Genomic DNA, 25,122 nt, shown 5'->3' with positions numbered 1-25,122 from the left:
CAACCTCAATAAAGATGTCAAAATATCAGTACCCTAATTAATAAGGACCAGTTAAAGGTGTTAAAGAATGTTAGGTGAAGGTGAAGATAAACAACATGAGTAGTAAGTAAACAAAAACAACATACATAAATTCATAACTCTCAAAATAACTCCTTACATACTATAAATTTTGATCTTATTTTTTAGTCAGATGTCTGACAAACTATGTTAATGTCATCTGTGAATATTTGGTACCTATATGACTTAACTTATTCTTTATCTCATGTTAATTTTTAGAGTATGTTTTGAAGTTGATGTTTGATTTGATGAAATGATAAAGTTATTTGAAATGCTTCAAAACTTGAAGATTGAGTGATTTCTCTGTAACATTCAAATGAACAATCCAATTATTTCAACTTATGTCTTACTATTAGAGTTGTGGAACCTTGCAGCAATACACTGTGGCAGCAATAAATGATGGGCGAGTTCAATTTCACGCGATTTGCTTACATTTTGCAGGAATGAATGTGTGGTCAGTCATTTGCTTAATTATTCTTTATCATGCTTGGTAAAGGTCTACTGTGTCTGAAGTCTTTTATACGTGTCATAGGTTTGATTTTAACTGTCATTAGGATTTTGTTTTCCTTCTACAAAAGATGAAAAAATTTATGATACTTCTTCTTCTCGTAGTGGAATAAGACTTTGTTGGTCTTGTATATTGTATCTATATGCCTCTTGTTGCGAGGATGCATAAGATGTAAGTATAACTGTTTTCTTCGTTATACTGGAAAAAGCACAAGACATGTTGAAGATGATTTCATAGTTTTTCATTTACATTTTGTCTATAATCTTATTCTCTAAACCATTTAAGTATTATAAGCAGTTGTTTTTCATGTAGTTTTTTATCTGTCATAAAATGAACTGTTATAGTGATAAACAAGAAATATATGAGCAAAATGCAGGTAGTTGTTGTCTGAAGATAGCATATATATATTTGTTGTAGAAGCAGATAAAATTGATAATGAATTGTTGGTTTAACAGATTAAGCAGCTGCTCCAACAGCTACACCACCCTTGAGCCTGGATTTACCGTATAGTGTTTCTTCAAATCGAATGATCTCATTCTTGGATCCATAAGCAACTTGAGTTCTCTCATCAATGTTATTGATCACTTTGTCCAGCACAGACTGATAACCATCACTGCTGTAACCTCCGGCATTTTCAATCAAGAGCCCCAACGGAGCTACCTCAAACAACAGTCTCAGCTTCGCTTTTGCCGATGGTGATGCCACGTTCGTGAAGATGCCTTTTTCTTTTACAATAATCTGCAGAGAGATGAAATTTTGAAACCATGTGGATTATTATACTAGGTTGCAAGAGCTTCACAGAACATCCATGTCATGTCTCAGAAAGAACATCATGCATCATGATTGTGTTAAGAAAAGAACCTGGTTCACATCCGGCACCATTCCTCCTGTGTATCTCAATGTGTATTTTTCGTTGACGTAGTAGTCGATCAACTATTGGATAACAGAGAAAGCTGTGAGTAATATTGCACATCATTGTAACACTAAAATGTCCTTTACTGGTACGAGAATACAGGTATACCTTAGCATAGTTGACGTTGTCAGATGTGGCTCTCAAATTTCCTGGAGAGAACAGTTTTCCCTCACCAATTTCAGTGGTCTCTTTCACATGCTGCCATTTTCCTGAAATATGAAATGTACATCAGATATTTTCGTCATGTGATAAAGTTTGTGTCTAAAATGAGCAAGCCAAGATGTATAACTGAAAGTTTATTGTGATCTTAGCCCACTAAAACTTAATGGTGGACACAACTTGCTCAATCCAGAGACAAACTTTCGATAAACAATGAAGGAACAAACATAAACAGTTTGCATGTTGAGTGGTGTGGCAAGTCAAGTTCCATTTTAAATAAGCATAGGTAATGTGTAATTAGTGTAAAATTTAGTCCTAACTCAATCTCATAAAATCGACTTATAAATTTGCATTCACTTATATATATATATTATGAAATACTCTGACTGACGTGTGATCTCCCAACATAAAACTTATCTGACCTTCATCAAGCAGAAGAAATTCATGGGTGCCAGGGAAGCCTTTTATAGCAAGCACATATGTGGTTCTAGGACCCATAACTCCCATGGCTGCGGCAACTTGATCTCTTCCAGTGACCCCAGTCAACTTATCTCCCGGCCACACACCAAAAATGGTGCCAACTGTGAAATTTGTGTCCACAATGCTGGAGCCGTCAAGGGGATCAAATGCAACACTAAATCCACCTGTTTGTTGCATATTCACACAAATGCATCACCTCAAAAGTTACATTTTGTAATAGAGGCACGCCTCAATTCAATTGCCAGTTTAACATAATTATTATGGCAGACCTTCAACTGGGCCTCCCATGTCCTGGAGCTCGGGTTCTTCTTCAGAGCAAGCATACTTGCAGAAATGGGAGTAATTCAAGGCCTTTACAATACAACATTGAACACGTCACTTTCTTTGCACATTCAAAATACACATCTATTTATGAATTTAAACTTCTTTCTAAACTATTGTTCAACTAAAAAATCATTTGAACATAACAGAGTGTTCCTAATAAATCAATCATTTGAACTGGTTTTCATGAATGAACTTCAGTGAAATAAAATTGTCGATGAAAAGTTTTCGAACTAAGAGACCCTACCATGACAAATAACAATTGACCACTAAAGCACTTTTTCTTACTAACAATACTACTACTATTCATGAGAAATTATTCTTGCATATTACTACATCATAATCTTGAACAAGAGCCACACATTTATGGGTCCCTTTTGTTGCACCAATCAATATTGAATGAATTGGGTTAGTTAAACTATAACTGTGGAGAAAAATGATGCACAAGAATGAGTATGTTGATTGTTTAATTAGGAAGAAACTCATTGCAAAAGTAGTGGTCTAACATCAAAAAGGAGCTGGTTAGCCAGCATATCCACTGCAAGCTGCTCGTCCCCAAAAGAATTAACGCACTGCGTTCCACCACAAGAAGCCGTCTTCACTTTGAAGGAAATTGTTCTCAATGCCTCTCCCATGGACACCAACAACCTGATCAGCCCCTTATCTGGTGTTGCTTTTGTGAGGAATTCTTCCTACAGTACACAGACACCTACATCAGTTTATTTCACGTGCATGTGAACCAAAATACCAAAAAGTTTGCGAGTTTGACACAACACATTCAGCAAGTGCTTAGCTATATAGACCAGGATATGAACTCTGTACTGTGTAAGTAACTCACCAGACCGTCACCAATTTCACATCTGGTTACGAGTGAAGTACCCTTTGCCTTTGAAACCTTCAGTGTTGATTTGGAGGCCACCCTTAGCGATTCTCCAAACAAAGAGCTTGATTTCAGATTCTATCATTGCAAACAAGTTCATTTTAAACATCTATATTCTTTCCTTCCATATGGTATCTCATATAAAGAGTTTAGTTGCACAAAGAAAGAAAAAGCTGCATGGTTGGCATATAGCACTTTCAAAGTATAACTTAAAAGATTCAATCTGCATACCCTGAAGCCAAAAGATGGAGAGATGGAGGGTGGAGAGTGCTTGGAAGAAACAGTAGGCAAGAAAGGGCCGCGAGTGTAGCATGCTATGCCAGTTTCCATGGCTGCAAAACAATGTCCAAAGGTTAAGGATGTTGTGTTATTCTATGTTATTGCATTGATTGATAGATAGATAGATAGTGAGACTAAGAAGGGAGAGGAGGGGATAGCAATTTTAGATATGTGGCTAACTATGTGTGTAGTGCCACGTGGCAGGTGCTGAGTAGATAGGCTAATGAAACTGCATTTTGGTATGAATATTTAGCATCGCATGTATTTATGTGGTTGTGCTCTGGTCCTGTATAAAAGAGATATGGTGAGGGGCATGCTATAGCTACCACTGTTTGTTAGTTTGTGAACTGTGTTTAACTGTGTTTTCTGCAACTGTGGTGTGGTTGTTCATATTTCACTTGTTACACCATAGCTGAAGTTAATTATCAAATGCAGTTTATTTTAGACAAAGCTCAAAAAAATCCTCAACTAAACCTTCTTGAACCATGGCATGGAAACTGTTTTCATTTCAACCATGGAATGAAATTAAGGAAAGGAAGAAGAGACATTTATTTTAGAAATCTCAAATCTAATGAAGATGTTACAAAATTCTTGCTTTTTTATTTTAAAATAAAATTTAGATAATAATTCTGATTTTGCTAACCCTATGTATATCTAGCCCTGGTGGGATGAAACTTGCTAATTTAGACACAAGATGAAATAGGGTTCTTATTCTTTCAAAAGAATGAAACTAAACCATATAATTTCTATACAAAATTTTAATCAATTTTTTTATTCATTCAATTAATCACGATTAGTGAGGGAAAATGCTTGTAAAGCATGTAAAAATCTTGATAAAACATTTACCTAATATTTGTTAGTCGGATTTAGCAATGGAAATAGTTCAGATTAAAAATAAGAATTTGTTTAGGGTAATGGAATATGTAAGGTAAACTTAATCTATAGGTTGGCCTTTACCTATAGGTTTTTGTTGACACTTTAACCTTATGAGATTTTTTTAATTATACATTAATATTAATATTATTAATAATAATAATATTTCTCACATATTTTACTGACAGATAAATACCAATGAAAATTATCGATATATAATTACAAAAATTATAAAATTCAAGATATATATGAGTAATAATTTATCTATACCTATATATAAAGGGGATTCCCCTTTTAACTGTTCTTAATTTTTTTTCTTATTTTATCCTTATATTAATATTTAATTTTATTATTGTATTATGGTCATTGTGTCATTTCTTATTCCCCTTTTAACTGTTCTTAATTTTTTTTTCATTTTATCCTTACTTAATAATTTATTGTATTAATTTATTTTGGTTATTTGGACATTTTATAATTTCAAAAATTAATAAAATAGTTTTTTAATTTTAAAATTTATTTTATTTTTTATTATTTAACTGGATAATGGAGAAAATGGAGAGAGTGGAGAGAATGATTAGTTATTTTTCTGGTTTAAAGATTTTATTCACTATTAAATAAAAAAAATTAAAGATATTTGTAATATTTTGTGGACCACCTTAGTAGGAGAGTGGATATTTGATATGTTACTTTTCTGATTTAAACTGATTTTTTTTTATTAAAATTGATTTAAGAAACAGATTTTATGATTCTTTACTACACATAACCCACATATCCTACTTTTCACTTTCTCTCTCCACTACTCTTTACCTTATGATTTTAATGTTAGTAAGAAAAATTATTTTTAAAAAAAAAAAAAAAAATACTAAAGAAATAAAAAATGCAGATACTCAGTGCCTGTGTCCGTCAGTACCCCGGTCCCGTAGTATATGTAATAATGAATTTACATACAAACTTTTATTCACAGTAGTACATAAATTTAAATATTTTTTATAGTGTGTATTTGTGTAATCAACTCACATCAAATCACTCATTCACTGTTTAATCTCCTTCAACTTCAACTCGTCGCTCAACTTCATTTCTTTTCTAAAAATGAGTTAAAAATCAAATTAATAAATAAATTAAAGATACTAAAATGATAATAACCGTCACATCATTATGTTAACAACAAAATACTTAAATAAAAAAATATATATATTTTAGACATTGAATAAAATAATTTTTTAATAAAAATTCAATTAAAAATATTTAAATTTATAAAATACTTAAAACTTAATTAATTATAAAAAAATATACACTCATTTCAACTATATTAGATATATTATAGTAACATATTTTATTCCATATTTTCCTTTATCCTGTATCTCTAAATTTAATCATTATAATTAGCAATTTTTAGTTATTTTTAATTTATTTGAAGTATAGATAAAATAATATAATTAAAGGCATTATGCAACTTCACGCTTCCCGGTTCAAACATGAAAGAAGCATCACAAGGTAAAAACAAAAACAAAGGAAAGACACAACAAAAATTAAGGAAGCTTCCTTCCGCGTCTATTAACTTCCAGATTCATATATTAAAAAGTTAATAAAACAGAAACTAAAAAAGTTTAAGCCCAGAATACGGTGACTAACAGAGAATCCTTGCTCCCATATCCATGGCAACGCATTTGTTTTTGCATTGTTAATGAAAATAAATACACTTTTTTGGCAAGATTATTGTTTTGGCAGAGTGATGTCTTTCTCAGGTGCTTTTCTCATATATTCTCATCTCCTTCTGAAAGTTTGAAATTTTGTTAGTTTGTTTTTTATTTAAAGAAAACAGCAAAGTGCAAAGCTCGGACCTTTTTGTTTTGATATCATGAATGATGAATTTGATATCATGAACGATGAGCAAATGAATTCTTGTTAAATTACAGGCAACCCCTTTGGCCCTTGGAAGCAAAGTGCAAAGAGGAGGTGTTACTTGAACTGGATTGTAGGTTCATGTTAGCTCGCAGTTTGGACTTGGAAGCTATGTCTTCATATGGTCATCAAATAGAGCAGCAGTACTCTGCACCTACTCTCTCAGATGATTCTGGTATGTGTTGCCAATTTTGTCACTCTTTAGCTATGAATTAATACAAGAAAATACTATGGTATGTTGTAGGAGCTCTATGTAAATATCATAGTCATCAGTGGATTAACTTGTGAAAAGTAGTATTTTAGGATCAAACTTTGTCCTCTCCCTCCAATGAATCATGGTGTTATTACACTTATTTAAAGACTGACTAATCCATGTTAAGAATATCAACAACTTTTACATGAGTTGTTGAGAGTCTAATACAACTCTCCTCCTTTACCTTGGGTTGCGACTAACTTTATTTTCTCCCTCCAAGAAAAGGAAAAAAAATAACCATGCTCATCAATTGATTTGATTCAAGTTGCACTAGTTACCCTTAAGGCTAAAGATGACTTACTAAATGTACTCATTTTATACATCATACTTGGCCATCTTAAATGAAGTTTTTTTTCTTTCGTGTTTTGCAGAGACAAGAAGCCATTATGAGCTAGAGTCAGTATTCTTCATGAAATCGTTTACTGCAACAATCTTTGTTGCTTCACTTGTCACCCTTGGAGTTCTACTAATTACGTTGGTGATTTCCCTGGTGATTATGCTGCAGTCCTGTCAAAGTAAAAGTGCTGGAGTAATCAAGCTTCTGAATATAAATGATTATTACAGTTATTGCAGGTTGTATTCTCTGCATTCCGAGCTCAATAACTTAGAAGGATACAATCTTCCTACAATATGCAGAAACCTTGCTCTACAGTATATCAAAGGAGGTCAATATGCTAGAGATTTGGATTTGACTATGTCTGTGATTGACGATTACTTCAAGAATGTTACACCTTTAAAGGATGGTTTGGATGTGGTTTTGATGGACATAGATGACATTTTCCCTTGGAATTACTCTTCCAATTTGTTTAACAGGTAATCTCTTCAAATCAATGATTCCTAGTACAGGGTGACGGAGAATATAGATTGCATCAGATTAAGTAGTATTGTGGTGACTAAAAGTTTTTATCAGTGGTTTGTTAAACTTGCATCAGTTCACCAATTTCTTATTTCTTCTTCTCGAAACTCTGTTGATTATCAATTTAACACCCTTTATGTAGTTCTTCAAACTTGATGTTGATCTTCATTATCTGTCATTGCATCGAATATAAACTTAACAAGGGTGTCTTTTCGTGTAGGTTTCATAATGACAGCACTAGCAACTGTATTAAAGAGGCAAACAATGTAAAGCTCATGTTTGTTTTAAGATTATACATGTACCTACAAACTGGTGGATGGTCTATAATTTTGCTATCAAGAGAACCTAGAACACACCGAAACATCACCATTAATCATCTTATCTCTGCGGGATTTAGAAGCTGGTCTGCCTTGATAATGAGGTAAGTGATCATGTTGGTTTTTTATATATCAAAGATCAAGCCTTGTGAGTCCTCCATCGGTTATACTTTAAATAGCTCATTTTGTATTGAGGTTTACAAATATATTTTTTAAAAGCATTATAGAGGTGCATTTTTACAAACTTGGCTTTATCAAAAGTAAGAACTGAATCTTATGCTGTCAATGGTTTACGTTTTTGCAGAGCAGAAGATTCAGATCCTACGAAAGGGTATGAGTACTTTTATGGGCAAAGGGATGTGGTAAGGAAGAAAGGGTTCCGAATAAAAAGTATCATAAGCAGCCATATGGATGCCGTGACCTTTCCAGAGAGTGGAGAGCGAAATTTTTTGCTTCCAGTTCCTCTATGTGACAAGTTTGAGAAGCAGATAGAACATAGATTCTGAATGTTAGATTCTGAATGTCATTCATCCTTCAGGAAGAGAGTTCCTTTCAATTCAATTATATAGGTTATTACTCTCTGAATCTATGTTTGTTCTTGCTACTCATTTAACTCCAATCCTACCTAATTTAATCTTTCCTAGAGGCATAAAATAGCTCTCCAACTTAGAGATGTTTTTGGTATGTGGTTGTAGATCCTTGCATACCCTTCTGAGACATTACGAGTATGTTTCAAAACCAATTTAGAATTGCAAAACGTTCACGAAGCATTCTAATGTATCAAATGAAGAAGAAAAAAAAACTGTTTTATTGATGTTGATGAGGCATTTAAGTGTATCCAAACATGTATATATTATAAAATATATTTTTTCAAGGAGTTCTAATATTTTGACAATCAATTTATTTCATACAATACTGTACAACCAAGTTAAGTTTAAATAATATTTTTTTCACTGATATGTTTATTTATTCACTTAAATATAATATTTTATTATTAAAATAAAGTTAGTAAATGGTGTCGACATTAAACAGTATCACACATAAAAGATTTTAGTGCCTCGGAAACCAACGTGTTAAAGGAATTTCAGACTGAAATACTCGTAATCACGTTCCTTTGGGATGTTTGATAACACGCTTAAATTGCGGAACTAAATCTGGATGACGAAAATCATGTAATTTCTTTGCAGTATTTTGAGCTTCAAATTCCAATTCAAGAACAAGCATCTGCAACTTTAAATAGTTAATGATACTTCAAAGGTCCCTAAACCCGTAATTGCACAATCGTGGTTCCCTGTTTAACTTGTTTCACCATTTTGCTTCTTTTTTCGGGTCTTACTAACTGGTGTCAAACCACTATCCTCTGATTAAAGAATTCAAAAAGATTGGGATAACATCTGCATAGGAGTGGCAAATAATAACATCTGAATGATTGAAAACCAACTGCAAATGGATAGGTATTCACATTAAAATAACGCTAAAATAATATCAAGAGCTAAGTACTATTTACCAGCTACTACTTACTGCGTCTATTGGCCATTGATATACAATTTTAAGCTTCCAAGTATAGGCTCGTTTAGGAAACCCTTGAAAAGTTATGTTATCGTCATATTGCAAGGAACGAACCCCTTTGTCTAGCCACCATGTTCTATGAGGAACTACACAAAAAATTTATGACAAAGGCCTAGACCGGATGCTGACCGCTAGACTGAAGCCGCTGCAACCATGAGATCCTCAGATTAGCCGTTTTCAATTGCAGAAAAATTTCTCTATATTCCTGCTTAAGGAATACATCTAAAGCAAACATGTAGAGATCACTTCCTTGTTCTATTTCTTCCATTCTATCAAGGCACTCAATGCATTGACCGATGCTATAATTGCATTTGTCTTCTGTGGATGAAACTGCACTAGTATTCTTTTGAATACTTACACCATTTCTTGACGCAACAGCATCACAATGACATTCAGTTTTCTCGTCAAAGTTGGCTGTGTCAGGTTCTTTTGTGTGAAAAGGGAAAGTAACAACACTATCATCACTTTTCCTTTGTTGAGCGGTAGGTTCAGTCTCTCCAGTAACAGTAGTTGTAGTTCCATTAAAGATGGCTTCCAATATCTCAGTGAATTGTAGCCCCTTTACGCGAAATTGTGAAGCTTCTGGATTTTCCTGTACCAAAAAAAGTGGAAATCATGAACTTCTGTTAGACTTAGGAACTTGTATGGGCTACAAAATAGCTGCACTCAGAAACTTAACATACCTCTAAATAGTTGCTCCAATCTTCTTCACTAGCCTCAAACTTCAGTTTATATGAATCCCATTTCATGTAACTGGTGCCAATAAGCTTACACCAAATTTTCCATTGTTCCTTGGTAGAATCCCAGTGATTCTTAAGTTGTAATCTACCATAATTTAAACCAGTTTTTGCATAAAATGATTCCATAATGTTTTTCCAACCTTCCTTTGTAAAATGTGTCCCGGGCTTATTCCCCTGTAGTGTCTCCTGCAGACATAGATCAACAAAGATCCCGTGCACTGTAGGAGTCCATGCAGCTTTGACCTTGGGATATGATGAACTGGACATGCTCTGCTCACTTGGAACTGTACTGATTGGGATGGCATTAATCATAATGGCACTCTTTAATCCACAATCCCGACCAACATTCCTACGTTTCTTCTCACGCTCTTTTCCACGCAATGTAGCTGAGGCATCATTTTGCCTCTTAAGCATAGCTATCATTTCCTCAGTTGGCATAGCTCCATCAAAGACGACACTTAATTTGTCAGAAAACTGGAGCTCCTTAAACCGAAATTGTGCAGCTTCTGGGAATGCCTGTGATGAAATGACTTCATTACTATTAAAACAATGAAGAAGATCACTTATGATGTTGAATGAATATCAATAATTACGACGAATACCTTCATACAATTGTGCCAATCTTCCTCAGAAGCACCAAACGTATTGGTTTGTGGGTCCCATTTCATCTTATCATCACCAATTAACTTAGCCCACACTTTCCATAGTTTCCTAGTTGAATCATAATGATTCTTAATTTGTTTTTTATCGTATCTCATACCAGTCTTTGCATTAAAGGATCCGACAATATTCCTCCAGCCCTCCTTGGTAAAATGTGTAGCAGACTTGTTCCCCTTCAATGTTTCTTCAATGCACAAATCAACAAACATTTTATGGTATGCAGGTGTCCAAGAAGCTTTTGGTGTAGGTGAACAGCCAACCATAATGGTACTATCCGATTCATAATCCCTACCCACATACTTGCGTTTCTTCTCTCGCTCTTTTCCACGCAAAGGAGATGTAGCTGAAGCATCATTGTGCCACTTGAGACTGGCCCACCTTTTCATTTCTTCAACTCGATTTCCTCCATCAAAGATGATATCCAGTTTGTCTGTAAACTGGATTTCCTTAGACTGAAACTGCGCAGCTTCTGGGGTTGCCTGTGACAAGATGGCTTCATATTATTAATCTGGAACCAAAAAGGCATCTTACAATCTTGGATTTACATCAATCATAAATTAATAATCACTATCCATACCTTTATATAATTTTGCCAGTCTTCCTCAGAAGCACCAAACGTCCTCGTTTCTGGATCCCACTTCATGCTGCTGTCATCAGTCAACTTGACCCAGATTTTCCATAGTTTTCTGGTAGAATCATAGTGATTCTTAAATTGCTTTTTGTCATATCTCACACCAGTCTTCGCATAAAAGGATCCAACAATGTTCCTCCAACCCACCTTGGTAATTCGCGTTGACCCAGGTTCATTCTTCAACATTTCTCCAAGGCACAAATCAACAAATATACCATGGAATCCAGGTGTCCAAGTGGCTTTAGAAGTCGGACTGGACATTCTTGTATCACGAAAATGTTCTAATATTTTTACACGCAATTAACTACTAACAATCAAACCAACCAACTCCAATCTCACAAATACAATAAGCTCCTATCCTAATTGCCAACTCTCCTACCCCTACCAATCACACCGCAAAGAATAATAACAAGAACATCTTGCCAAGACTAGTATATACGGCAATAACTACTAACAAATGAAAAAAAAATGACATTAAGACTAAAATAGCTCTTGAGTGGATACAATTGCACAGACCTTTGCTCCTAAGATGAATAATAACACAAATTTGACAAATGAAAATATTTTTACAACCTCAATGGAGACTCTGAGCCGTGATATCTATGATTGAGCTTCACCTACATGCACGTGCATGCTCCGATTATAGAAGGGATGAAGAATGGGGAAAAGGGGGTTTCAGTGATAATGGGACTAAAATTGAAAGGAAAAGACGAAAGATCAATTAAAGACGTTGAATTGGTACTATCTTTGCATGCGCGAGGAGGTATAAGAGCCGAAAAATATTTGGGGAAAAACGGGTAAGAGTGAGTGAGAGCCAAGTGTTATACCTGAACTTCATCGACAATGCCGCATTTGGAACAAACGCGAATTTGATCGTCGTAAGTGCTTCGGAAACTCGACTCGAGATGGTTCGTTGTTTTCCTCTCGGATTATTAGCTTCTGAAACCTTCTCCCATTCTTTCTTTTTTCCTTAGGCTGTTTCTTCCTGCACCCTATAAAATGTCTTCCTGCACTTCATCATTTGAAGAAGACTATTTTACCCTTAAAAATGACTTGCAAATTGTTTTTTTTTTTTAATATTTTCGAAACATGTTTTCTGGAACATATTTTATTAATTCTAGATTTACCAATTCGAAAATAAAAAAATGTGTCCATAAAAGATGTTCTAGAATAATTTTTTTGTCATTTTTTATTCTGAAAACATTTTTGTTTATAGAACTCTTATTTTAGAAATACTTTTTACTTATGGAAACCCTATTTCAAAATCGATGTTGTAAAAGGTTAATTTTGATATTTTAAGGAATGTAAAAATGTAGAGATGCAGGAAGTAACTGCCTTTTCTTTATGACAATTTCTTTATGGCAATTGCTTCATGGCAATTGCTTCATGCATCATATCATTGCACTAGATTCTAGCGAAAAAGACGAAAATATTTTAAAAGAAATGAAGTGCATATAAAAATATCTTTTTGGATTTCCTTTTCTTGAATATGTGTTATGGAATAGGTTTTTTTCAGAATAAATTTTTTGTATTACGACTTTTCTTATCTGAAATAGGTTTTTCATTTTGTTTTCAGAATTTTATTTTCGGAACACAATAATTTCTCTTGTGAATTAATGTATTATTTTCATTTTCATTTTTTTTTTCGGAATAGAATTTTTGATTTTGTTTCTGTATTTTTATTTCCGAAACTCAATAACCTCTTCTGGATTTATTTTTCTGGAATATATTATTTTTAATTCTAAATTTTCCGGAATAAAGGACATGTTTGGAAATTAAAAAAAATGTTGGGTGCAGGATAAAAATATTGGGTGTAGGAAGATTTGCCTTTCTTTATTACGTTTACAAACAAAGCCCATTACTATATGGGCATAAAGCTATGGCAATTTCTTTCTAAACTCCTACATTTTCTTCCTGCACCCCCATTTAACATGTGTATTAGATAAATAAGAATGAAAAATAATATTTGTACAATAATTTACACATAAAAACTATAATATTATTTTTAGTTCATATTTTGTATGTGCATCATATATATTAGTTTGTGTGACTAACAATGATATATATGTTAATTGTAACTCTTGATTCACTGAATTTAATTGTTAGTATATGATATAGAGTTTAATTTATATTAGTGTCTTACATTTCTATTTTACTAATATTTTTGTAAATTTTAAAATAAATTTAAATATTCTTACTCAATATAACCAATATAAAAGAAATTTCACGGACTCAACCCAAACCAACTTATCACCACATTTCTTAGAATGTAGTTATTTTTCTCCATTACTAACAACATCAACAATCAATCTTTGGTTTAAGTATTTAACATATTTCTAACAATTTTTATCCAAAGTTATTCCTTTGATAAGCTTTTTTCCACGTGGTTCTTCTATCATCCACGTATTTTCCCAAAACTTTATATTTTCTCCCAATGTGAAGTGAAATGATTAAGTTAATCATTGTAATTTTAGGTGGGTTAATCAGTCAAACCAACTAATCACATGTTTAACCATACATGTTGATTGTTACTGAATTGAGCCTTCTTTCATCATCAATTACAAAATAGAATTAATTTTTAAATTCCACCTTAATCAAAACTCTTGATGACTTTGTTGTTTACATGTTTGAGTCCATCTTAATAACTTTAACTAAAATTCATGAACGCTTAAAAAAATATTATTAAAGGACTTATATTAAAAAAAAATGTTAAGAGTTTAAAATTAATTAGCAAAATATTGAGAACTAAAAGTGGATTTTATAAAAGTATAAGGAACTATTTTTTATTTTTTTTGAAAAACCTATATCGTCACTTAATAATGATTCTTAAAAAAAGAAATTAAAATTATTAATAAAAAATATATAAATTAAAATCATTCAAATATGTATTTAAAGATTAAGAATAAAAATCTCTAAAATTTAAGGGATTAAAGAATATATTTTTCCTTTTTTTAATAAATCGTGTTTTTTAAGATATTACTGAAGTTTAAAAAATATTAGTTTCTCATTTTTAACCTTTTATTTTTATTAATTTATTGCCTTTATAATACTTATTCAATTAGTGTTTTATCTTTTTCAAAAAAGAGATAGATTTATTAGTTTAAGATACACAAATCAAACTAATGAAAATAAGATAATTTTATTTAAGTATGTTATTTTAAACTTTTAGGGTAGATGTATATTATAGGATTGTTGTCCTGAAAAATATCTTAATCTAATACTGATATTATTAACGTCTTCAGATATTATTCATTTTGACGTTAATGACAAATAACATGTGACATTGTGAAAATATTGTGAAAATGTGTCATTAATTTGAAAAAAATAATTTTAGTTTTTCAAAATAGTGAGAAAATAAAAATAAAAATGATCATAGCATGTAACCACAATAACTAATAAGCCTTTTATATTTTTTAACAATTTTGAAGTTATAAACGATAATATTACGTTAAAAGGAGTGTTGTTGACTCGAGAAAATTCCTTACTCGTGATTGATCAATCAACGTCACCTTCGGTGGAAACATTCATCACGGACCTAAACTAAACGATATGGGACTTAACGCATATGGAGACTCTTCTAATTGAATACAAGCGTTAACACTAGGTACTGCTATTACTACTATTATTAGGTTGGTGGTTTAGCAGAGAAATAGGCAACAGCACCTACAAACGGTGCATTGATGTAAGTTGCTGGCTCTGACTGCTGATAGTTATTTCGATCATCGGAGAAGTTGTCATTGTTATCAGGACCACCTACTATGCCTCCAACAAGCTCATTTGGATTGGGAGAACCTGCATGCAGATACTGAAACCCCTCGTTGCAGGATATGTGCTCAGTCCTCGCACCAATGGAAGGTAGAGAGGAACCTCTGTGGTGGATATGCTTTGGATACCTCTCCCCAAAACCCACCATATAAGACATCTTTCTTGGATTATTGCCCAAAATATAGTCTACTTGTGTTTTTGCTAGTGTTACCAGTTTTTCACCCGTGACTGTTGAAGTCCCACATCGGACAACGCCCTCGTTTGCAGAAAGATACTTAGCGTATGCCAAGAGAAGGAAACTTGTCGATGTCACGTACTGCAAATTGCTTTCACTCCCCTTGTACAGAAGCCCCCCTGCACAATTTCACACTAAAATACATCAAATAAAGCAATGGGTGATAAGCTTTTTCTGTGAATACCAGATTTTGCAATGAACCATGAGGATAATATTAAATAATTGAGATTTTTTTACCTGGGGTGTACTGAGCCTGAGAACCAGGTATTCCCGACATTAGAGAACAAATGTAGTTATCTGAATGTGCCTTGTATAATTGGAACTCTTCTGAATTTTTCTCCAAGAATTCCTGACATCGTGTGAAATAAACCATGTAAGTGATACATGCATGTATACAAGTGTGATGGCATGCAGGGTCAAATGAAATGAATTCAGAACCCAAAATCAATTTGTATGTTTAACTTATATACAAGTTATCTGATGTGTTCTTTAACAAGTAAATGTTGTTTAGTTTATAAAAGAAAGTTTAGTTTTTTTGGCTATAAGAGTATAAGTATATCTAAAAGATCAAATTTTAGTTGAAAATAAACCGAGGGAACCAAGAGGGTACCTTGGAAAGGAGGATTTTGGTTCCGGGTCGCTTATCATCCCAGCTGAAGGAGAAACCATCATCATCAGCACCTAAAATGTGGCCATTGGATCGTATATATTCCATGTATGAGCTAGTTCCTGAGGCTTTATAAATCCATGATGCACCCCACAGAAGTTCATCCTATTTAGTATTTACAACAAAAACAAGTCTAATTAGAAACCATGCATTCGTGACATATGTTTCATTGTTTGAAATGTAATTAAGTTGTTGGTGCTTACATGGTATCCAGAGTAAGAGCAGTAGAATGGACAGACAACAGAACCAAGAGAATCACTGTAAGAGCCCCTGTAACGGTCTGCAAAATTGAATACCTGAAAAGAAACATTGAGATTGATTACACAGAACACTTAGCTAGCAAGAAATGAAAATGGGGGAACAGTTTATGTATATTTTATTAATTACTTTGATGGCTGCTTGAAGCAATTTGGAGGAATATGCTGGATCCGAATCTCTGAATACTATTGAAGAAGCTGCCAGTGCAGCTGCCGTCTCTGCTGCTACATCTGATCCTGGGTTTTGAGCTGATACCTTATACACATTGCGTGGAGTGTCCATATCTTCTGGCCTTTCCCAACACTTGTGATCCATGTTCGGATCTCCTACCTGCATTAATCAACCTCTCTTGTTCATTTCTATCAATTTTCTTTCATGGTTTTTCTTTGTATCAAACTGAGTTAACTTTTGGAGTTTAAGTCGAATCTGTATGTTAGTTTTGGCCTTATCAAACCACCAGTTAGTGATTCACTTAGAAATGTCTATTCTTATAAAACTTTCAATATCTAGAACTCAAAAGGTGTTACATATCTCATACCAACCCGTGATTTGATAAAGAAGAGTATTATATATTGGTAGAAACACTTAATATGAGAATGGTTTGTTTATATATGTATGTTATGTAAGAGGCATAGAACATCTCACTTGGACATATAATGTGTCAGGGGTGGTGGTGGCAGCCTTAAGAAGGTAATCGGTGCTCCAGCGGATAGCAGCTCTAGCGTTTTCAATCTGGTCCATCATTGAGCTTCCAAATTCAATCACACTCCATGCTAACAATGTAGTGGTAAAGGCCATTGGCAACCCAAACTTAACGTTATCTCCAGCATCATAATAACCACCTACTAGGTCCACCTGAATCACAACATTAATCATTAAACTGTTAGTGAACAAAATTATAAGACAGTTTAGTTCTAAACTTCAATTATATATCAATGTAAATACATGATAAGAAGAGCCATCGGACAAGCCAGAATTTCCCCTCCATGTTAGTCGCTGGTTGGAAGGCAATTTTCCAGACCGTTGTCCCTCAAAGAAGAGAATGGATTTCTCAAGAGCCTCATGGTACTCTTGCGAGGTGAAAGCTAAGCTTACTTGATGAAAGGAAGAAAATAATATTAACAACAGAAAGTGTAACATTAGAGAAAATGTGGTGACTGAAGCCATCCCTTTTGGCATGTGCACTTCTTTCTTTAGCTGAGAGAGACAGAATTAGAGGCTTCAGAGAATGGAGTGATGGATTGTATTTATAAACAGAGAGAAGAAGTAAGCTGGGAGATTAGTTAACTTGATGGAGTATATATGAATTAATTAACACAAAATTTGTTTCAAAAGTTGTAAATGGGTCGTTTTTCGATATGTGTATGTAACTTATGAGGAAACACAGGTCAAGGGATCTCAATCAATTAGTTTTAATCATTCAATAATCATGACTAAAGGCGGAAAAGTTACAATTCAGTCTCTATATACCAAATTACAGAAAAGACCATCTTCTGTAAGTGGAACTCTTTTAGAGTTTAACCGACATCAACTACATGCTCTGGTTAAGAGATATTCCTCGTGGTTAAAATAGAATTAGACAAGACTGTGTTTGGTATAGTTTAAAAAGAAGGGTTAGTTAGGTGGACGTTAATGCTGATTGGTCACATGATCAACTGTGGCAAACAGGGCTAGCAGAAAGTCCAAACATGTGAGTGCTTTGGACACTAGAGCTGAAGAAAGGCCATTTTCTGAAGAATGCATTGAAAATAAATGCAGGTTTGATTAGGATATAGTAGTTATGTTAGTATGGTTATTATTGGCGAAAGTTACGCAAGGAAATTGGACTTAAAACCAGTTAGAAGATGGGTACATTGGAGAAGTGTAATTTGTCTGTAGCAAAGCGAGGAAGTCACGGACAGAAAATTAGGAGTCACATGAGGAAATGAGCTAGCTGAGTGCCACGAGTAAGCAGCAAAATAGGTTTGCATGAGAACATTTTAATGAGTATAGAAATGGCACAGAGCCAATAGAAGAACCATAATATATATCACGTGACAGGGATGTTCACATGAATGGTCAAGGTTTCGTGCATTTCTTTCGGTGGGAAGAGAAAAGAAGTGCATCTTCTGTAAATTGCAATGCGTGAAAGCAAGAGAGGAAGAGATGAACCATGTTGCCATATTTGATCTAGGATTTGGTGCCTTGCTCATTACTTTTGTTTATTAAATGTTAAATTTCGAAATTATTGTTATTTAATGATAGATTGATAATTCTATTTTTTTATATAACCATATTACAATTCTTAATATTTTTTTTATATTATTTAATTATAAATTTACTTTTTATTAATATATATTTATATCTAAAAATATGCACAATTATGGTAGTTTTTAGTTTTTAAAGTATCATTTCTCTTTTATTTACAGAATCAGAATAAACCGGCGCACCAACCATTTAAAAATAACCTTTAAGATAGACGTAAACATTATCATAATCCTTATCTCGATACCAAAAGTCCCAACACACTGCCTCTTATACAACCGTTTCAGTCTCTAAATAATAATAGAATATTAAATTAAGTTATTTAATTAGAGTATAGAATAAATTATTAGATAAAAAGCTGGTAAAAATGGTTGTTTGAAGGTTGTATGAATTTTTCACCATCAATACTTAAATCTATAAATGAATCGTACAAACAACATTTATAATTTTACTATGGTAATACTTAATAAATTTTTTTTCTGTGTAATTAAGTTTTACTATAAATAAATATTTTTAATATATAAGTGATCTTTTCAATTTATAATAAATAATTTGTATTACTGTATAAGGTTATGGTTAATTTTTCAATTTTTTTAAAACAGTTTTTTTTTTTTTTTTTGCATAAATTAGTTTACCAATTCTTTTTCTATTTTTTTTAATAAAACTCATGTTAGACCACATGTGTTATCATATGAAAAATAAAAATCAAAAAACAAAATTCTATCATTATTTTTTCTTGGATTGACCTATTTTATAGGTTATCTTATTAGTTTTTACTCCAACTTTAGGAGGACATTTTGTTTCTTAAAAGTTTGAACTAATTCATCATCTTCACTTAATAGTTCCTCATTTTTCATCTTTTCAACTCACAACTCAAAGACCAAATTAACTTTTTTTTAAGAAAATATCAATCAGAGTAGATTCAAATGTATCTGATAGTCAGACCAAATTAACTTTTTTTTAAGAAAATATCAATCAGAGTAGATTCAAATGTATCTGATAGTCAGACATGATTCTTGAGAATTTTGTTCAAAGTAATTTTGCAAGACTGAATTTTGAGAAACATATTTAGAAGTAACATGTTTAACTACAACTAAATTACGACTTCTTGCCTTAGTTGCATGTTTGAGACAAGAGAATTATTCTAAATGACCAAAATTTTCAGAAGACAATGAGTTCCTTTTTTTTTTAACAAATTACCAAAAGAAAGCATATAAGCAAAAATATCATCCTGTGATCCACGGCTTGGCAGCAAATCAAGCTTTCATTTCGTTGGTTTTACGCTCAGTTATTACAAGGGGTGAGAGAGAAATTGAAAATAATAGCATCAACACGAACACGAGATTTTTTGTACAATGCAATTCGGTAAGGATAATTCCGACCATAACATCAGAATAAAAAACACGAGTTCAAACGGTAAATTAATAGGGTAGTGAAAATCCTAAATTACTCTTCACATGCAGTGGTGTAAGTTCCACATCTTTCTACAGTGGTGTACAGCATTACAGATATCATAATTAAAAATTCTTGGTATAAATATCAGCCTAATCTTGCTTCTCTTTGTAACACCTGGAAGATAGAAACCAAAAATGAAACTATCAGTTTAGAATTTAACTATGAGCATGCGTACACGTAAAAACCAAAATCAATGGAAGTATACCTCTTCAGCAAACTTTATCAAAATTGTCGTCCGTGGTCGCTGTTGACCTTCCATGGGCACAAAATGCGCAGTTACAACAGCTGGAAATCCGGCACCGTCCAAAACGCCCTTCATGAAAAATGAAACATAATAAAACTACTGCTTGGACCTTTCTATAAGGATCTGATAACCAAGTGACAGTAACTGAGCAAGGCAAAGTTCTCTCACCCGTACTATTCCAGCAACAAATGCTCCACAGTTAAACGTCCCCATGTCCTTTGGGATAGAAATGAATCTATAAAGCAGAGATCATACAAGCTCACAACTAATTGATGAACAAAAATATATTATGTAACAGTCAAATAAAATGTCGAGACTGAAATTACTTGTTTACTAGAAGCTCTTTTTCACTAATCATGTATTCATCTTCATGTTCGGTTCCTTTCTCCAGTGAATCAGCTACCTAATATAAGAAAAACACTGAAACTTAAGGAGCTGCTAATAAGATAGTTGCCAACTTAACACATTCCAAGGAAACGAGTATATGACATGATACAACCAGAGTAGAATGATTAGTGCTGGATTGTTAAAAACAAATTGTATCAAAGCTCCATTGGGTTCAAGCCACGTCTCTTGAACCATGGATTATGATCATAAATACAAGATATATGCTTAGGCAGGTAAATGGATAATTCTCACAGCTAAAGCACTCTATGTGTTTCAGGTCTCTCACACTAGATCAGCAAAGTTGTACATAAGAATTTCCAGAAGACACATGGGAAATCAAGAGATAGAACAAATGACTAAAATATACTGGTTCGTCAAGAGTCAAGGTTGCATCAATGATTGATAATTCTTTGTATAAACTAGTAAACATGACATGATGATGATCAACCCAACCCAGTATGCCCTCAAGCACCAAAAACCAGTTCAATGGACATCCATGCGTAGGAGAATATCACATAGTAACCGATAGAATATAAATAAACCCACAATCTATTTACTTGCTCAACACTTAAAGGGCCTTAGACAAGGCAGTGTTCTCATTCCAAATACCAAATCAAGGTGAACCTTAAAGTTGAAAGAAATAGATGAAATATATTTCTGAGATATTTTACAAATGTGATTACAGTCTCTATTTATAGACTGTTTTACAACCTAATTAAGGAAAGAAATAATAGGTAATGAAAGCCATAAATAATGGGTGTTTAAAGCTGTACATCAATAAAATTCAGGTAATGATGGAACAAAAGCAAATTTTGATAAAGGGGCTCACCTTTCCAAATAATACTTTCCACACTGTACTGTGTACAAAAGAAAGAATACCCAACAGCCGTGTCTCCCTTCTGTTTCCCTGTAGTTTAAGAATAACTATACATCAAATCAAACTGCTAATTATACCAACAAACATAGAAGCCCCTCTTTGAACCATGATATCACAATGACAAAACAAAGCATGTGCATGGATTCTCTCACTTTAGAGATAGAAGGTTAACAGGCCAAAGGAGTGGATCAGTCTGTTTAATACAGATAATAGAAATGGACAACTATTAGTCTAGGTGCAATTAAGAGTAGTTAATTATAATAATGGATGGCTTGCACTAATGATAAGACTTCATTTTTCTTAGCAACAAATTGTCATTACCAAATAAGCTAGTCAAGAAGAATATAAGAGTAGAGATGGTTATGAAAATGCCACAGGCTCAGAAACCACATGGGATGATCTGAACACAAGTGTTTTATCTTCTGCTCCTCACTTCATTTGTTTGATAAAAGAATCGAAACCCAAGTGATAGGTTATATAGCTTACAACTTACAAGTCCAAGATTCCAAGCAAAAGCTCGTGGATCGAAATATAATACCGATGCATAGGTTTATACCATTCCAAGTGATAAATCCTTCAAAGAGAGGATACTGCTGGATTGCCCACTATAGTAGCCCCTCATATCCGGGTCAAGGATTACCTAATTTGATTTCCAATCCCCGTTATGATAAACAAAGAAAACGGTTACAAAAATTTGTGCCAGAAACCATACCTTATCTCTGTGGCAAAGCAGCTCAAGAACTCGTGCCCCAACCGCATATCCAGCATCCTCCAGTCTGGTAGATTTACATTGTTAGATGTTAAACTAATAAACTAATTCGAGTCAATTTGAATATATACATTATTACATTACAATAGTAAAGCATCACGAAAATGGTGTTTTCAAGCCAAATCAATCTAGAATTTACATCTCTTCAAGCTTCTTAAGTTTCAAACAAAGTACGAAGGCACTATTGAATTGTAACTAAAATTTCAGACTAAGTGTTAACTTCCTGGATCCATGAAAGCAAAACAAATCATCCTTAACAATCAAGTACCTACTTTTTATCACACGATCTCCCAATTTTAAACCTACGGATAAAATAAAAACAGAACCAATAAGCGATCATGTTTAATTCAAAACGCAATGGATGATAACCTTCGTTCGAGTTCCCCAATATTATCGACCTGCGTTTGGTTGTACTGAACAAGCTCCGAAAACAAGAACGCGAATGCACTCAAACTAACCTGCAAGAACACAACAAATTAGCCGAGGAATTGGAAGCACGGAATCAAAGTGATGAATAACGCGAGATCTGGATCATTGATCTTGACGAAGTGGTTGAAAGGGGAAGAGAGAGGGAGAGAGAAAGGAACCTCTTGCTTGCCCTTGTTGAGGGGCTTGTCGAGGACGTTACCGTACTGCTTGACCTTTCCGACGCCGATCATCTTCTTCTTGCTTCTCTGCTTAGGTTAACACAGATTTGCCGATTTGGTCATTCTCGCTATGTCCTATATTCAACATTTTAAAATTTTAGAGAAAAACATCACTTATTACAATCAATTTTCTTTTTCATCTGCCCTCACCAGATAAAATTAATTAAAATATATTGATCATGCAAAAATAAAAATATCGCACTAAAATTTAATCACAACTTTTTCACTATTTTGGTGTGAGAGTTGTTTTATAATTTTAGGTTGTGCTTATATTTCTATATTTTTATTAAGAAATTAATCATATTCCAAATAAAATTAAATAAAACATTATAATTATCTTATGCTCAATCATTCCTTTGTCTTCCTTTTCTTATTCTTGTTTTCATGGTTAACAGAGAAAATAAATTACATTCCAATATTTTTTAATTTTTTCATCGTATAAAGTTAATCCACGTAGAAATAATTATTTAACTTGAAGTAAAGTTATGGTTATCTCTTTGAATATGAAATTCAAATTAGCACTTGATATTGTAGATAGTGCTATTTTTGGGAAGATCTTCAAAATCAGTTCCGTCGAAGTCATGCAGCATGCCTTTTGCATATTGTGATATAAATTGCTTTAAAATGATTATCGGCACCTATTACACATAGTTAAAATGGCGTGTTGGTGTTGATAATGTATCGGACGTGGACACTTGTACGACAATGAAGTATCTAATTCAAAAAGTATTTGTTAAATTTCTAACAATTCTAATACGATTCTAACATAATTTAAAAAAGAAAAAATACATTAATTTTTTAAAAATAAATTTTATTGTATAAATTGTTATTATGATTATAAAAATAAGAAACAAATCTTTGTAAACCAGTCATGAAAAATATTTTTATGCTCCAAAAAATAATCTAGAACATACTTGTGCACATAAATCTTTATTGTTAATTTATATAATTTATAATTATATAATATATAAATTTGTGTCTTGGTGTCCTACATTTTAAATATTTTACGTATCTCTATGTCTGTGTCCGTGGGATTGGATTGCAGGTCTCTTGTTGTGGGTTTGGAAAAGGAATTTTAAGATGGTAATTATTTTATTTAAATAATTTGAAATGTTTTGGGATAAAATATATTTCAGTAAAGAATTTTAAAAGAACTTGAAATAGAGTAACTAGATTGATTAAAATTAGAGAATTTAAATTTCAATAGAAAAGTAAAATTTTAAAATTCTTCTTATCCCGAATTCATGTTCCGTTTCCATTTAATTTTGTTGGGATGTTATTAATTTAACTAAGATAAAAATATTGTTAGCATGACTATTTTTTTAATTAATATTAGTTATAATTTTATAATAAGAGTTATTTTGTGATTTAAGTTGTTAGAAATGTTGTCTTATTTAAAATTATTATTATTTTGTACTTAATATTAGTTAGAATTTTTTTACCAATACTGAAGAGACTAATTTATTTATGAATATGAATTATATTTTTTTAATAAACATTTGTGGTGATTATTTGTTTATTTTTTGGTATGTGGAATGATTTTTTACCATCTAACATATTGCTATAATTTATTTTCTAATGTTGATTGGAAATCCAATCAACATTGATATAAAAAAAGTTGACAAAAACTTCAAAATGGTCAACATCCTAAAACTAACATCGATTGATATCAACCTAAATAACTATAGTCGAAATGAAAATAATTTTGGTTAACATCAACTTAGAAAAAGTTTAGCAAATTTTGATGAACTTTCACTGAAAAAATAAAATGAATTGATATAAGGTTGGTAATAATGTTATTTTTGAATTTTTAATAGTTATTTAATATTTAAATAATTTTGTGAATTTGGCGATAATTTAAATAATTTATTCAAACAAGAAAATTAAAATTCACTAAATTTGAATTGCTTTATCAAAACAAAACATTTGAATAATTTGAAATAAAACCAATTCAAATTCAATGTATTTTAATTTGTGAAAAATTCTATCAAAACACAGGTTATAGTGTTATTTGTTTTAATGAATCAATAACTCTACGTTGTAATAAATTAATTATTATAAATATATTTATTATTTTATTATTAATTTGGAAGTAATTTGTTTGTCCATTCATATTTTTTTTATAGAGAATATTAATCATAACACACTCTTATACATGTTTATAAAAAATATTAAT

General features: G+C 32.4%; 5 protein-coding genes across 6 annotated transcripts; 1 reads left to right on the top strand and 4 right to left on the bottom strand.

The window, feature by feature from the left end:
• Positions 1-945: 945 nt before the first annotated feature.
• Positions 946-4,021, bottom strand: LOC137815056 (sedoheptulose-1,7-bisphosphatase, chloroplastic). Its single transcript, XM_068618086.1, has 8 exons — positions 3,550-4,021; positions 3,277-3,396; positions 2,945-3,130; positions 2,387-2,468; positions 2,060-2,281; positions 1,587-1,687; positions 1,427-1,498; positions 946-1,303 (listed from the first exon to the last, which is right to left on the bottom strand). The coding sequence occupies exons 1-8, from the start codon at positions 3,646-3,648 to the stop codon at positions 1,022-1,024; spliced, it is 1,164 nt and encodes a 387-aa protein (XP_068474187.1). The 5' UTR covers positions 3,649-4,021; the 3' UTR covers positions 946-1,021.
• Positions 4,022-5,979: 1,958 nt separating this feature from the next.
• On the top strand, positions 5,980-8,625 carry LOC137815037 (uncharacterized protein At2g39920-like). Its single transcript, XM_068618058.1, has 5 exons — positions 5,980-6,215; positions 6,387-6,547; positions 6,997-7,438; positions 7,702-7,902; positions 8,103-8,625. The coding sequence occupies exons 2-5, from the start codon at positions 6,454-6,456 to the stop codon at positions 8,302-8,304; spliced, it is 939 nt and encodes a 312-aa protein (XP_068474159.1). The 5' UTR covers positions 5,980-6,215; positions 6,387-6,453; the 3' UTR covers positions 8,305-8,625.
• A 537-nt stretch (positions 8,626-9,162) lies between these two features.
• On the bottom strand, positions 9,163-12,370 carry LOC137815053 (L10-interacting MYB domain-containing protein). The gene is made up of 5 exons (XM_068618082.1): positions 12,226-12,370; positions 11,345-12,015; positions 10,710-11,246; positions 10,051-10,623; positions 9,163-9,959 (listed from the first exon to the last, which is right to left on the bottom strand). The coding sequence occupies exons 2-5, from the start codon at positions 11,657-11,659 to the stop codon at positions 9,480-9,482; spliced, it is 1,905 nt and encodes a 634-aa protein (XP_068474183.1). The 5' UTR covers positions 11,660-12,015; positions 12,226-12,370; the 3' UTR covers positions 9,163-9,479.
• Positions 12,371-14,778: 2,408 nt separating this feature from the next.
• On the bottom strand, positions 14,779-18,453 carry LOC137815054 (endoglucanase 1-like). Its single transcript, XM_068618083.1, has 7 exons — positions 17,269-18,453; positions 16,969-17,178; positions 16,453-16,653; positions 16,269-16,361; positions 16,009-16,170; positions 15,636-15,747; positions 14,779-15,517 (listed from the first exon to the last, which is right to left on the bottom strand). The coding sequence occupies exons 1-7, from the start codon at positions 17,500-17,502 to the stop codon at positions 15,024-15,026; spliced, it is 1,506 nt and encodes a 501-aa protein (XP_068474184.1). The 5' UTR covers positions 17,503-18,453; the 3' UTR covers positions 14,779-15,023.
• A 1,415-nt stretch (positions 18,454-19,868) lies between these two features.
• Positions 19,869-23,204, bottom strand: LOC137815055 (uncharacterized). Of its 2 annotated transcripts, XM_068618084.1 has the most exons (9): positions 22,887-23,204; positions 22,669-22,757; positions 22,243-22,306; positions 22,087-22,170; positions 21,483-21,560; positions 20,593-20,669; positions 20,435-20,501; positions 20,228-20,335; positions 19,869-20,136 (listed from the first exon to the last, which is right to left on the bottom strand). In XM_068618084.1, exons 1-9 carry the CDS (start codon positions 22,956-22,958, stop codon positions 20,107-20,109), a joined length of 669 nt encoding a protein of 222 aa, XP_068474185.1. In that variant the 5' UTR covers positions 22,959-23,204; the 3' UTR covers positions 19,869-20,106. The 2 variants fall into 2 exon arrangements, with proteins under 2 accessions (XP_068474185.1, XP_068474186.1); XM_068618085.1 differs by lacking the exon at positions 22,087-22,170.
• Positions 23,205-25,122: the final 1,918 nt, after the last annotated feature.

The sequence above is a fragment of the Phaseolus vulgaris genome, chromosome 1 (assembly GCF_000499845.2).
Source record: "Phaseolus vulgaris cultivar G19833 chromosome 1, P. vulgaris v2.0, whole genome shotgun sequence".
In the NCBI taxonomy this organism is placed as follows: Eukaryota; Viridiplantae; Streptophyta; class Magnoliopsida; order Fabales; family Fabaceae; genus Phaseolus; species Phaseolus vulgaris.
This window is presented reverse-complemented; position numbering and strand designations above follow the sequence as displayed.